At 39.1% G+C, this 15,244-nt stretch overlaps 1 protein-coding gene across 1 annotated transcript in view; it reads right to left on the reverse strand.

The window, feature by feature from the left end:
* Amph (amphiphysin) overlaps nucleotides 1–15,244 on the reverse strand; it is a 190,960-nt gene that overhangs the window by 101,484 nt on the left and 74,232 nt on the right. Inside the window, exon 2 of the mRNA XM_051194671.1 lies at nucleotides 1,428–1,508. Coding sequence (XP_051050628.1) covers nucleotides 1,428–1,508 — 81 coding nt within the window. The remainder of the gene's footprint in view (nucleotides 1–1,427; nucleotides 1,509–15,244) is intronic.

The following is a 15,244-nucleotide window of genomic DNA, read 5'->3' on the forward strand; positions in this document are numbered from 1 at the left end:
CCATAGTCTACTGGCCCCATCTTCTTTCCATCTCCTCTCTACTATAAGAGTGATAATTGAGCCAACTATCTAAGCCTTACTGATTAGAATGGGCCATTTAAAATGTACTTTATTCACCCGCATGTCTGTTAAACAACAAATTCCATTAAAGAAACAAGTATCACACAGCGCTTCTCCCTGGCTTTTTAAAATTAATTTATTTTTTATTTTATATGCATTGGTTTTTCTTTTGCCATGGGTGTTGAGTCACCTAGAACTGGAGTCATAGACAGTTTAAGTTGCCATGTGGGTGCTGGGAATTGAACAGTCAGTGTTCTTAACCTCCGAGCCATCTCTCCAGGCTCTTTCACACCTCCTCTCAGTCTTATTTTTTTTATTATCATGTCCTATAAGGATTCTTATTGGACAATATTTCTTTAATTATACACACTATGAAACTATGAGTGTAATGCATGTTTATCTGTGCTTTAGGCATCAAGAGTTTAGTTCCATTTGTGTGTGTACACACATGTGCATGTGGGGGTAGGAGGGGTATGTGTGGAAGCAGAAAGACAACCTAAGGTACCATTTTCAGAAATACCATCATGTCTTCTGAGACAGATCTCTCTTTGGCCTGAAGATTACCAATTAGGATAGACTGGGTAGAGAGCAAACCCCAGAGATTCTCATATCTCTGTCTCTCTCACCCTGGGATTACATGTATGCACTATCATGGCCTGCATTTTTATATGTGGCATAAAAAATAAGACTCACATCATTTGCTTGTGAGATAAGCGTTTTGCTGACTGAGTCATCTCTCCAGCCCAATATGGCATTTTCTTAAAACACACACTAACTTAAATCAATTGACAGCCATGTGTAATGCCTTTCTAGGATTCTGTGGAACATGGAGTGCCAAAAAAAAAAAAACCTTTCCATTGCAAAGGTGCAGAGTAGCAAAATATAATATCCTGAAACTATACTCCAAACTCAGTTTGCCTCTCCTCTTGTCTTCCAGAAAACATAGAAATATCAAGTATCATCCTTGTGCTATGCCAATCCATTTTGTATTGCCAGCAACACAGGATCATAAGTGCAGTATAAAGATCTGAGATTTACTTTAGCTTGTAGTTCTTGAGAACATGCAGTAATGACAGGCTTACTGGCAGAAACCTGAGGCAGCTCAGGGTCACATAGCAAGAACCAGAAAGCATGTATGTCTGCTCTCTATCCCTCTTCTTATAAAGCCACCAGGAATGACTTTTCCTAATCCTCTCCACTTCTGAAAAGCCTTGCCTCTAAACACCATATTACATTAAATTGATGCCTTAAGACTTCACAGTGGGGATTAACTTCCTACACAAGAGCTTGGAGAGTGATGCAAACTGTACCACATGTGAAAACACAAACAGTTCTTCCTGCTGCAGAAACCTAAGACCCAGACTCACCTCTTGTCGTTTGAAGTTCTGGACATATTCTTCAAACTGTTCATCTTTTGTTTCATCGGCTTTCCCCAGCTTCTGGAGGACCTAGTTTGTGAATGAAGCAAAATGATTTGATTTAACAGCGTTTCTCTAACAGGACCACAGGCTTGTTCAGCAAAGACTACTGATGTTCCACAATGGGTCTCAGCAGAAACCACCCCTCAAAACTGCCAGCTTTTCTGCTTTGGAAGTGATATGCTTGGCAGCTCTGAAGCAGAACAGACTTGAGTTTTAATTACAGATCCATTGCCCAAAGGCTGTGTGACTTTGAACAAGGACCATGTGGGATTGCATTTGTTTGCTTACATATGAATTCCTCAAGGAGCCTATGCATAACTTTAAGACTAAAGCTAAGCTCTACTTGTCATTTTTATTCCCAGAAGGTGGCAAAAAGCATCATGCATAATAACCCAGTCATGTGTTAATGAAGCAAAGCTATATGACTGATGTGAATTCTAGGGATGGCATTCAATCCTCCTGACCCTGTTCTGACATTGCCCTCAATTCAATAAACATTCAAGTAGCCATGGGTATGCAATCATTGCACAACCGCATGCTAACCATTGGCTACACAGAAATATAAAACAAATAAATCAAGTTGCAGCATTTACCTTAAAAACATCTAACAGAATATGTAAGGTAGTTAGACAAAAACAAAGCAGAGATAATGTATAATAAGCAATACAAGGATGTTATAGAGGATTGTAACAATATCCTATTGAGCCTAAAGCTTCAGAGAATTCTCTGTGGAGGCCATTTTTAATATGTTGTTAGGAATTGCAACTGAGGGATGTGGCAGAGTCCATTCCAGGCAATGAAGGAGTCTAAGAAAACTCACAAGAAGAAATGTGTCTGTAAAACAGGACAACATGCCAAGGGAAACATTTCTTACAGACAAGTAGGAAGCCACATGAGGAAGGATGACGCAGATAGAGCCTGAGTGCTGCAGAAGAGTTCACTATTTGATGATCATTGTCCTTATGTCTCAGCTTTTTAAAGCCTGACTTGTTCATGAATGTGGAAAGTCTGTAAGCATTGTCTTCTAGAAATTCACCTTGTGACATCTGTAGCACTTTCAAATATTGCTAAAAGACTCTACTAAAAAGGTCCACATTCTTGAAAACACACAGAGTTAATGCTGTAGGAAGCTCAGCACCAATTCAGATTCTTACTACTATTGTCATTAATGTTATTGTTTCAGAGATAAAGAAAAGCAACAGAAGCCGCACTTGTAATAATAGCAAACTTGAATATCCAAGGGAGTCAGAGGCCCTCATCTTTCCCTGTGTTTTCTCTCTAAATTTCATGGTTTTAAGAAAGAAGATTTTGGCTTTATAGCTACTTTACTCATTTTTGTCTCATCATTAAAAAAATATTTTAGAGGAAATTCTACCAAATTATCTATGGCTACTCAAATGCGTGGGCACACACACACACACACACACACTCACACACACACACACACACACACACACACAGAGAGAGAGAGAGAGAGAGAGAGAGACATTCAGACATGTGCAAGCCTAAAGGTAATAAGAGAAGGCAGTTGGCATGTTATCACACAGCTTTCCCCTAGCTCTCAAAGTCCACAATCCCAACCCTTTTCAGACACTATGTATCATAGGTCTTGCTAGGTTCAATTAACTCTTCATCTATTGGCATCAATATGCAGGCAAAGGATGCTACCAGTCTCTTCTGAGCAAGAGGAGCTGTCAAATTCTCAGCTCTACAAACTGCTAGAGAAGTGAATAGGCACTTCTGTCCTGGGCATGGAAAAGAACGCTACAAATATGTTTTGCACATCCTCTATGAACCTGAAATCACTGAATGTAATTGACCTTCACCCTCATCCTCAAGACAGTCTTTTCTGGCACCTATTATATCCATGTGATATCTGAATGACTGGGGTCATATAGTTAGGTGAGTGGTCTCTTGGAAACTTTTAGAAAAATTACCTTTCTGTCATGTAGTGTCTCTTTCAGCTCAGTATGTCTTTTTTTCCTTGTTAAGGAAAGAAGATATGGCCTACATATCAAGTCTAATATTCTTATTCTCATGGACAAAATATATCAAGGCCACTGGGCTCTAAGAAATGTGTCTTATGGGCTACACACACAATTGCAATAGTGGGAAGCACATGAATGGACTCCTGCTTTAAACTCTTCACTGAAATTTCGAATCATTGTTCCTTATGTTTCATGTTTCAAAAGTAATATGAAATATAAAAGAGATGAGGCTATAAAACAATCGTGAAACAGTTCCCTACATGTACAAAGAGTTTTTAACTTATCGGTGTCATTGAGAATAACAGAGTACCCAGGACTTTGAGTTGCAGTGATCCTCTAAGTTCTTGAAGCCTTTGGCAGCTGCATCCACAGAGGAGAGCGAGGAAAGGAGAAGAGACAGGAAGGTAACCTTTACCAGGAATGCTTTCACTCTAGTGGCTGCTTCTAGACCTATGCATTCTATTTCAATTGACCCTGAAAACAGCCAACTCATCTTTGAGTTGGAGACAAATAAACTGAGACTTACAGAAAATGGCGCCTGTGAAAAATCACTTCCTTTGTAAGTAGAATATCCCATTCCCTATGGTGCCTTTCTCACAAAGACAGTGTCACCTCAAGGCATTGACATTGTAAAATGCATATTTAGAATACCAATCCTAAAATATCCATGGCAAACTTCTCTAGCTTCCAAATTTACTATGCTCCCAAGAAGTGGTGTCTATGGTAGATGCTGAATCATTTGCCTTTTTTTCAATGTCTCTCTTGGATCCCTAATTCATCATGAACCAAAAATCTCAGTTTCCTGTGGTGGGTGGCAAAGTTCTAATGCTCCCTGATATTATGGACAGAAGAAGAAATGTTCATTTTACAGGCTGCCATGTCGCAATGCCTCAGAAATCCTGACTTTGACAACATCAGGACCTGATCAATCTATGTGCGACTTTGGAACACATATTAAATTTACAATTTGGGCATGAACAGAAACACATTTGCCATCTATATTTTTCCTTTCATCGGAAGTATAATTTTTCCTCATACAATGTATCTAGAAGGAAGTATCTTCTCACTGTATCCCTCCCAGTTCCTCTCTTTCCCTGGCCATCCAGATTTATCTCCTTTCTATCTTTCATTAGAAAACAAACAGGCTTCTAAGGGATAAAATAAAACAACTTACATATCAGAATAGGACAATATGAACACACAGAAGTAAAGGAGCCCAAGACAAAGCACAAGAAACAGATATAGATGTAGACACCCACTCATTTGCACACTCAGCAATTTCAAAAAACACAAAACTGGAAATCCTAACATATACTCAAACTGCATATAGGGCAATATATCAATACTTACATGTAATACCATATAGTACAGATATAAAGGATTAAAAATTAAAAAAAATATATATTTTTAAAAGCCCTGACATAATGTTGGGAGACAAAAAGCCTCCCAAAGATGCTACTGAGTTCATTTTATTGTTGGCCATCTACTTCTAGGCATGTTGTCCACCTTCACAAGTAGATCTTTTTTCCCCCAAAGAGACTCCCATGGAGAAAACTAAATTTTCATTTACCGATTGTTATCAATTGACAGCTTCTGGCTTAGGGATTGAGACATGTGTCATCTATAATTTAAAATCTTATCTCCAAAATTTATTTAATTAACACTTTGATCCCACGTTAACATTTTCTGTCACCTTAAACCTACAAAATTCCTCTCCTATCATATAAGCACGAAGCTTTGTACATCCTTCATGAAGCTTTCCATTTCAAATTGGATTATTACCATTAACTTCTTCCAATTTGCCATAGTAACAAAAGTACCATTACAGGTTTCTGGTTGTTTCTATAATAACTAACCATCGATTGAGCTTTACTGTGTTTCAGGTCCTTTTCCAAAGACTTAAATAGGTTAATTCCTTTAATTTTCATGACAAACTTATGGCATATACTACCAAATTTGTAAGTGAGGAGAGCTAAACAAGGAGAAGGCACAATTCTAATCATTGTGAAAGTAGATTCTTATTTAAGAGAGAACTTTCATCCTATTGATGACCTATACCCTTGATTTGAAAATGTCCATCCATTTTTATTTCACTTTCATGCTTCTTGGTCTATCTTCCAAATAGTAGGTCTTCACAATAGATCATATTCTCCATAACCTTCTCAGTGGTAGTGTGTCACTAAGACAATCAAGACAAATACAGGATTAATAAACAATTTTTATTATATAGTTTGAGTTACAGTTTAGTCTATGTATATCCTGATTGCTTTTTGTCAACTTGACATAGACATTTGAGAAGAGAGAATTTTAATTAAGAAAATGTGTCCATAAGATTAGCCTACAGCAAGTCTGCAGTAGAAATTTTCTTAATTAGTGATTTATGTGGAAAGGCTCAACTCATTGTGGTTGATATTATCATTGGTCAGTTGGTCCTGAGTTACATAAGAACATTTGGATTTAGAACTTTAATTTCATTGCACATTACCATTTGAAAACAGTAGAATTGTTAACCTTTGTTTTTGTTTTTCAAATGGCAAATGATAGATACAAACAACGAGGTACTTCTCTTCAGTGAAATTCTGCATCATTTCCCCAGGGCTGTGTTCATTCTCCCAGGCTCACTGAGTCCAGAAGTTCCACGTTTTAAAAAAATAAATAAAAAGTCAAGTGGAGAGGCCAAGCAAGAACATGACAAGTTAGAGTGTTTCATAGTAAGCTCTCTTTCCATGTCCTCTCCATCAGTGATCTGCTGGGACTGAGTTGCAAACATCTTGTATTCTTTCCTGGAGAAATTACTCCTGCCTAGAGCACATTACCCAAGGATTTGGAAAATCTGGTTTGACTACTTTCTCCATAGTGTAAAAGCAAAATTCTAATCAAGTTTTATGTTCCCAAAGTGGAAGGCAAATTCACTACTGACTGCAGCTGTGGTTGGGGAACAGCAGCTCTGTTTAATATTTTAAATTAAAAATGGGGTAGTAAGTTGGCAGCTCTCAAGGTAAAAAAAAAAAAAAAAAAAAAAAAAACACACCCTTGGCATTTGAAGTCAGAGAGAAAAAAAATCACACTCTTCCTTTTACCATGGAAATGGCTTCTGTTAATTAAGGGAAAAGATCAAAGCAAAGTTCAGCTATGCTTATGTCTGACCCCAAAGCAGCAACACCAGTCTTGTGATTCCGAAGTGGAGAAGTTGATAAGGGCAAGCAATGCAGACTTGAAAGAGGTTCAAAAGGAAGGCTATGTGGGGATATCAAGTACATGTGTTTGTACCTGGCTTGATGTTGTGACCAGAACTATATATTCTTAAGAGAACTTTGAAGACTTGACCCCTGGGACACCTTAGAGAAAATGGTACAGTCGTTGATGGTGACAAACTTCTTATCCTGGTGACTCATGCTTCCTGTTCATCAGACTCTAAATGTCAATGGGAGAAGTATACAATTAATTTAGTTTTCTTTGAATAATGAAGTTCTTTCTCTTCCCACTGTATATCTTCACCAAAAATAGTACACAATTTTGTATGGACATTATCTACTGGTGAGATGGCCAAAGCCAGTTCAGTAAAGGACGGGGAGAAGTGATCTTCCCACATTACCCTACAATCAGATGATTTACTAATTACTTTGTCTGTAGCTCCACCAGCGATTTCCTCAATTATAAAGCATGGAAGTGCTCACTCAATGCTATAATGTCCAGTAAGGTAAGTGCACCCTCACCGCTTCTTCCACCCATTCTGCAAGGCATGAGCTGTGCTGTTTCTCAAAGTTCAAGATTCTCTTCCTTTTACCATTCTCCAGATGTGTTTCAGGACCTAGACAGTAGCCTTAGTATGATGACCCTCCAACTTCTTCCAGTTATTTTAATCAATGCTTGTGGTCTTTACCCACAGAAGAATAAGAAAGATCATTGAAAAAACATCTTTAAGATGGCTCATGTGCCCTTGATGGTCCCCATATGTCCTCAGGCTCATCTTCTTGGGGAGAATAGTTTTGTACAGTTCTCTGATGGTCATCTCATCATCAAAACTCCTCCGCCTGGTATGAATCCTTAATGGTAACTCTGGGAGACACTTTTGGGAACAGTTAAGACAAGGAATGTACTCAGTCTCCTGTCTTACTTTAGTAGCCTTCAGATTTAAAAGTCTGAGCAAAAAAATATGTAATAGAACTTACAAGTCTAACATGAGTAGGCTAATACTAAAGAGAGCAAAGGAAAATGAAATGGGAGATAATAGAAGAGAGAAACTCAGGGACCTAAAGGGGAAACAGAGGCAAATGACTGGAAGTCCTAAAAATTAGATGTAGCCAGAGTAAGTAAGCAGCAGCCTACACAGTTTTTAACCAAGGCTTTCTAATCAGGTACCAAATTGAGAATTCTGCTCTCTTCTATCTTGAGTCCTTTAAAGTTGAGAACACCTCATCCCCTGACATAACAGAGGAAAGGAAAATACCTTAGTGAAAAAGGATAGCTTGATACTGATCTTGAAAAGATGCCTCTCCCTGTGTCTCAGTTACATTTCTATTGCTGTAATAAAATACAATGACCAACTTAGAAGGAAGAGAATTTCAGCCTACAGTGCCAGACAGGTAAGAGTCCATCATGGCATGGCAGCAGGCAGGAACAGTAGCCAGAGCAGGAAGCTGAGAGATCACACAACCACAAGCTTGAAGCAAAGCAAACAAACTAAAAGTGGAAACGAGGCTCTGTGCTCTGAAAGTGAACCCAGTGCTTTGCACCTCCTAACCTTCCCCAAATAACCATGGATTAGAGTAAGAATGCGGATGCCTAAGGCCATGGGGGCATTTCTCATTCCAACCACCACACTCTTGGCTATCTTTTATTCTCAGAACTACTTCCCTATGAAACTTGATACTTCCAAGTATCAATGCCAGGGTACAATGCATACCAGTGAAAGCTTGCTAATCATTTCCTGAGGTTGAGAGATGAACCACATCTTCCTTCACTAGCAGACATCTTCAAAGTCACAGCGTTCTCATGTGCCAAGTCTATACAGGATAACACAATGGCCCTAAATTAACCTTCATGCTGTGTAGTCAGGGGTTGAGATTCTTCCATGGGACCATTAGCCAGATGTCCCAGAGATGTCTCATGTCTACTGAACCTGTATCAATGTTCTTTGTAGCAAAGCTGCTAGTAGTAAGAACATATCTAGGTCTGAAATCCAGGATGGTTCCACTCTCAGCAATGCAGCACGGAGGAGCTCTGTGCTGGGTTGCATCATACGGACTCACTGGGTCAGTTCTATAGTGTCAGTTATCTTCCTTACCCAGACAAACCATTCATTCGAAAGCCCAGACCTGCTTCACAAGTTTGAAGGAAGGTAGAACAAAACGTCCAAAAAAGCCTCTCCAAGGCATCAACTGAGAGCAGCAAGTGATCTGGTGTGAGAAAGGGCTGCTCACCCTGTGAGTGAGAAACAGATGGAAGGAGAGTCTGGAAAAGGGAGAACATGTTCTTGATATTCTTCCTCTTGTGAAAATGCTCCACGTTGACTTCCTTATTCTAATGTATTACTTATCATATATGGAAACTTTAATGATATCAGAGTTCTGAGTGCCTTAGTTTTAAAGCCACTAAATCCTCCCCACAATTGAGTTGGGTTACTATGATTGTCCTCTTTTCCTGGTAAGGCCATGTGAGTGTATTATAGCCATGTGGATATTGGAAACACTGGGAAATTGAGTCATGCAGCTAAGGTGTAATAGCCTAGATTCAAAATAGACAGTTTAATGACAGAGTCAGTTTCTGACCACTATGCACTAACACCCTGAAGGCTGCAGTAGAGAAGGAAACAAAGACTACTAGTCATACTTCCCTTTGCAATTCAGTATTTTCCCTCTACTTTATATTCCACCCACATCCTGAATGCTCATATAACAATGCTTGATTCATAGCCTTCTTAAATGGAAGTCATCTGGCATCAACTTCATCCAAATAGATTATTATTTCAACTCAGATCTACTATGGAAGGGAAACAAGTTAAAATACATGACCACTTCCATTTTACTTGGAGATAACTTCCAATTAGTCTCTGTTAGTAACAGGATGTGCTGGCTGGTTTTATGTCAACTTGACACAGACTAGAGTCATTTTGGAATAGAGAATCACAATTAAGAAAACGCCTCCACTGGGTTGGCCTGTGAGCAAGCATTTTCTTGATAGAAGATTGCTGTGGGAGATCCTAGCTCATTGTGAATGGTGCCACCCCTACAGAGATGGTCTTGGGTGCTATAACAAAGCAGGCTGAACAAGCCATTAGGAGCAAGTCAGTAAGTAGCATCCTTCCATGGCCTCTGCCTCCATCCAGGCTCCTGTCCTGCTTGAGTTCCTGCTCTGATTCCCCTCCGTGATGGACTGTGATGTGAAATTGTGAGCTGAAGATAAACCTTCCCTCTCCAAGTTGCTCACAGCAGCAGAAGGCTAAGGCCCAGGGAGACATCACTCCCTTATGTCAACACTATAGATCAGGACACAGCGGGTGACTCATGAGTGCAACAGAAAGTAGTCCTGGAAAAACACCAAAGACAACTTTATTTCATATGTGCTATGAAGTCAAGACAAATCCCAGCCCACCAGGGCAAGCTTTAATTTTCCCTGGCACATGAAGCAAGTCTTGGGTTCACCAAGCCTCTTATTTTTGGGACACCTGGATGCCCATAGGCAGAGCCTTCTCATTGCACCTGTCCACCTGTTATAACAGACAGAACCAAAGAACCCCTCTTGCTAAAGCACATTTGTGAGCTCCTTACATTCTAAAACCTTTGCCTCACAGAGCATACCTTAGCGAAGGATTCCCCTTTCCTCTCGTCCTACCATGGGTCCATGCAGTTAAAAGTTTGCACAATCTACAAATCACAAGGGAGATTTCTGGAAGTTTTATGTCTTTGAAGGAGGTTACTTTGTTTTGTTTGTGTGACTGGGTTTTGTTTTTGTTTTTGTTCTTTTTGTTCTGTGTGTGCATGCAGGGGGTGGGGATTGTAACTCACTAAATAGCACAGGCTAGCCTTGGAATTCATGGCAATCTCAGTGTCCTGTGTTATGGGATTCCAGATGTCTTCGCTTTTGACAAGAGTCTTATTTTGCTTCTCAAGAGGAGAATTGAAAGGCCATGGTGAACAAAGTCAGGGAAGACTGAAATCACTCAGCTATTTTAACATCGTATATTGATGGTTTGGACTAAAGTTTACTAATAGGCAACACTGACTATGATCTCTTTGAATCTATGATGATTACTCATCTGCTTTGTTCTCACAATAGGCAGAAGTGCATGAGAGCAAGACTACTTGCCTTCTCTGTATCTCCAACGTGTCATAGGTTGGTATGTTTTAATTTATGTAAGGCTGGGATGTGGTTTGCAGTATTGCTTGTGACTTACTGTGTTCTTTCTGGAACAGGGTTTCCCAAAACATTTCATAGAACATAAAAAAAAAATCTGCATTAAAACATTTTCCAGGGTAAGGCATCAAGAAGCATGAAATATTATATATATTCTTCTGTGGAAACACAAAGATACTGCAAAAAAAATTTCAGAACGGAGACTCAAAATTCTTATAAAATTTTTAGATGAACAGTGTCAGTAAATGTTTTTATTCACTGATTAATAAGAAATAAATTCCTAGAAATTAATTTCTAGGAGAAATTAAAGAGCCCCACATCTATAAGTAATAGGGAATGATGAAGTAAATTTACACAGAAGTGGGGAACACACATGAATGTAATTAATTGCCTCCTACCTGACATAATCCATGAGCCTTTCATTGTACTTTGAAACAAACATGGAGGCTGTGTGACATGTGTTGTGAACCAGCTTGTCTAGCACGATGAACATCTTACAAGGTTCCTCTCTTACACAGGACAATTACTTCTATCTGCATATCTCATACACTCTTATCTCCCTAAAAGATTAAGTGCAGAACCTCCCGATAGCTTACCAAGTTGTTTTCCCCATTCACATTTGTGTTCTCCGAGGAAAATAATCACATTTTTAAAGTAAAAGGTTAAAGCTGAATCAGGGAAGCAGGTTGGGTTTGAGCAGCTCAGCACGTGAACTCTGATTGTGAAGACTATTTTAAATAGACATTTTCTTTCCTACCATGCTCCCTGCTTGCTACCTGTTCTCTTGTCTCCTCCTCCCCAGATATCTTTTCTCAGCCTTCATCCTTCCTCATCATCAAACATTTCCCTCTCTTCATTTCTTTCTAGATTTTAAGACTCTACACACACTTATACCTAATTGAACAAGTAAACATGTACACTATAGGCTATGTAGGATCCACATATGAATGAAAACCTGTGGCTTTTGTCTTTCTGTGGTTCCAGGAAGGCTAAACAGAAATACAAGCAAAGTTATTAGCCAGAATCTGAGAATGTTAATAGGGGCAGAGGCTCTTCTTGACTTAATCCCTTTAATATGAAAGCAGTTACAGCTAGTTGAGTGACTCATTGAAAAACACTCCCAAAGAGTTAAGCAGGTTCTACCTTCAGCCTCCTATTAGGTAGACACATACTGCAAGGTAACAGGATACTGAAAAACTGGGACAGTTTTAATTTTGAAAATGATTAACCAGAAATTCTCTCCATGCATCTCAAATAAACATCAGGGGAACTTTTCTATCTCAAAGCACCATACTGTGCCAGCAACATTGCTGATACATCTAAGAGACCCATGGGCAGCTCAAGCTACGGATATCACCATAGCTGGTGATTGCTTCATAGCTCAAGAAGCATTTAAGGGAAGTTGGTAGCTATAGAAATGGAATCCTCCTATTATGGAGCCCCCTTCAAAATAGAAGTTCAATGTCTACACAGGACCTGCTCAGACATTCCTTTCTGAATCTAGACAATCTGTGCTGGAAACAGCATGGAATATGGCTTAGGCCTAAGAAATATTTTTTCCTTGTGAGTTTTACTTTAAAGACCAACATCATTCAAAGGGGTGGTTTGTTTTCTTATTAATATGTTTATTAATTCATTCACTTACACAGGAAAGAACAGTGTGAGTACCATTATAGTTCTGTCTGGCCACCAGTGATGTCAACAGGTCCCCTATCTCAAAATAAACTTGCCTCCTTTTGCATCACTTTTTAAACCAATTAGTACCTTTCAGTAACATTCCTGCTCACAAACATATTGTGAATGAGATAAAAAAAGTTTACAGTGTACTCAGAGACCTTTTGAAAAAAAAGCTTCTTTGTTCTGCATCATCTCCAGTAGAGACCTCTAGCAATTCCTTAAGTTCTTTGTGATTACACAAAAGCTAAGTCATATACCCCAAATGTCAAAACTCATAAATTACTAAAGACTTTAGAGACTTCCAACAAGAAGTATGATTCCAAAAGCAACTTAGTGATCATTGCCATTCTTAACATTTACTGACCCAAAGTAACAATACTTCAGTAAGAAAATAATCACAAACATTAGACAAACTGAGGTTTGAATGGAGTTCCTGTTAAATGTGGAAAGAGGTAACTAGCAGACGGGGACACAAGTGAGACTTACTCTGCTAATGATGCCTAATGCAGGGTTCACATTCGTTTCAGTTTCTGCTGTTCACATGGTTGTTTAAAGAGTTGTGTTCAACTGAAAAGGAATACAGCCTACTTAGGGTGCTTATACAGAGGGGTGACAGCAGCATTGGCATCTGAAAGATGCTGCTTCTGTGGCTAGCCAAGAGCCATTCTACACTCATACAAAAAGAAGAGGCAATCATTAATTGCACAAGTAGAAGGATGAACAAAGGATATGATTCAAAGCTTGGGTTTTGTGTTTTCTGAAGCTGTTTTGAAAAGTTTGATCAACGTTCAGGGAACTAAAAGAGGTGAAATTAATAAATACTTTTGTTCAAGGTCTATTCTTCAGAGTTAAGTAACACCTCTCTGGGGGTGTAACTCAAAATTTGAGGTCTTCATGTGGTATGGGTGGAATCATGGTAGGGAGTAGGAATCCCTACCTGGAGGATAGGAAATATGTTCCTCCGGGTTAGGAGTGGAAATGTAGCAGGAGCGGGCATCCTATCTGGGGACAGCATGCAGGAACACAGTCTTCAGGGGATGGGGTAGCACTGCAGCAGGCTGTGAGGCTTTACCTGAGAAATGTATTTTAATTGTGTGTGTGTGTGTGTATGTGTGTGTGTGTGTGTGTGTGTACATATGTGGGTGTCCAATCCAAAATAGGGTGTTGGATGCCCTAGAACTAGATTTCTTCATGGTCGTGAGGTGTCTGACAGAGGGGCTAAGAACTGAACTTGGGTCCTCTGCAAGAGTATCTTGTGCTTTTAACCACAGAGTGAGTCATCCTTCCAGTTCCTTCCATAGATTTCTTAAATTAGAAGTCCATATTCCTCCATTTAGCTTGGATTTTAGACACCAAAACAAATCATGCTAACAGAACTTGTAACACAAAACTTGCAGGTATTCTTGAGACAACAAACTTTATCCATAGACTCTGATGTCAGCTCTACAATTCTTGTATGTGGTAATTCTGGAAGGAACTCTCCATGCCTGTTCTGCATCCTACATAGACTCTAGTGGCTACTTCTGTGGTACATTACCTCCTCTTCCCCATCCAGACACACATTCCTCCCATTTCCACTTGCTTTTTCACCAGAAGCCAATTCAAAGGATCGAACCCTTCCCTAGACTCCCACTTCTGACAGAGTCAACAATTGGGAGGGATATGCAAGAGACTGAAGGAAGGAAGGAAATGTGGTTGGTTTTCTTGGATCACTCCCAGCCAATAACAGCATCTGAAGATTCACATTTCTTCCTTTCAAGCACCCAACAATCCCCTTTCCTCCCTCCAAGTTTTGTGAATATTACTCCCCCTCATAAGTGAATCCTCCATTGATGGTAGCTTCAGCATTCTTTACAAATTTCCCTTAATCACCAAATCCACAGCAAACTCTAGAATAGAACTTGAGCACTGTGGACCTCAAGATTGTTTGCTGCACCTGCTGACTCTGAGGAAAAGAAGTCAAACAGCTTAATATACTTTTAAATGTTAGAGAGTAGGACAGTAATCATACTGACAAGAAAGGGGTAGAAGGACAGAGGAAAGACTGGAAAAGGTGCCCCAAATACAACAGTTAGAAAGAACTAGTGTTCTGTCACATTGTGAGGATATGAACAAGCAATCACTTATTTCTAAATAATTAGAAATTTCCAAACATTCCCAACACATATAAATGACAAAGGCTTAAAAAGATTGAAATGTTAATTGCCCCAAACATAATCATTATATAATGTAAACATGTATGAAATTACCCCGCTAATATATACAAACATATATAAATATAAAATATAAGTATAAATATAAAGCACTATTGTTATGTCACAGCACAGAAACCATCTAAAAAGAAGGCAGCATGATCCACTGTGCACAAAAAGCAAGTCCAAGCATTCTGATCCCACTGTGAACCCTGCCAGCTGGGACGCTTTTCAGTACTATAAACTCTAAAGTTAATAATAGATGCTTATCATTAAATAGCATTTGATATGATAGTCTAGCCTCCAATTCAGGACAGATAACACTTCCCTTTTGTGATGCCTTCAAAACTTACATCACAGTTTACACAAAGGTCTCATCAACATTGTTCAGATGTTGATTTCCCTTCCTTGAGAATCCAAGGCAATCGAAACAATAATCCCATCATGTTCTTGTAAATAAACTAGTAAGTTCACTCTAAAATATATGTTGAAAGGAAAAAAAACAAGCTAGCCAAAGCTATATTTAAAGAAGAAGGAGGAGGTGGAGGAG

The sequence above is a fragment of the Phodopus roborovskii genome, unplaced genomic scaffold (assembly GCF_943737965.1).
Source record: "Phodopus roborovskii unplaced genomic scaffold, PHOROB, whole genome shotgun sequence".
Lineage (NCBI taxonomy): Eukaryota > Metazoa > Chordata > Mammalia > Rodentia > Cricetidae > Phodopus > Phodopus roborovskii.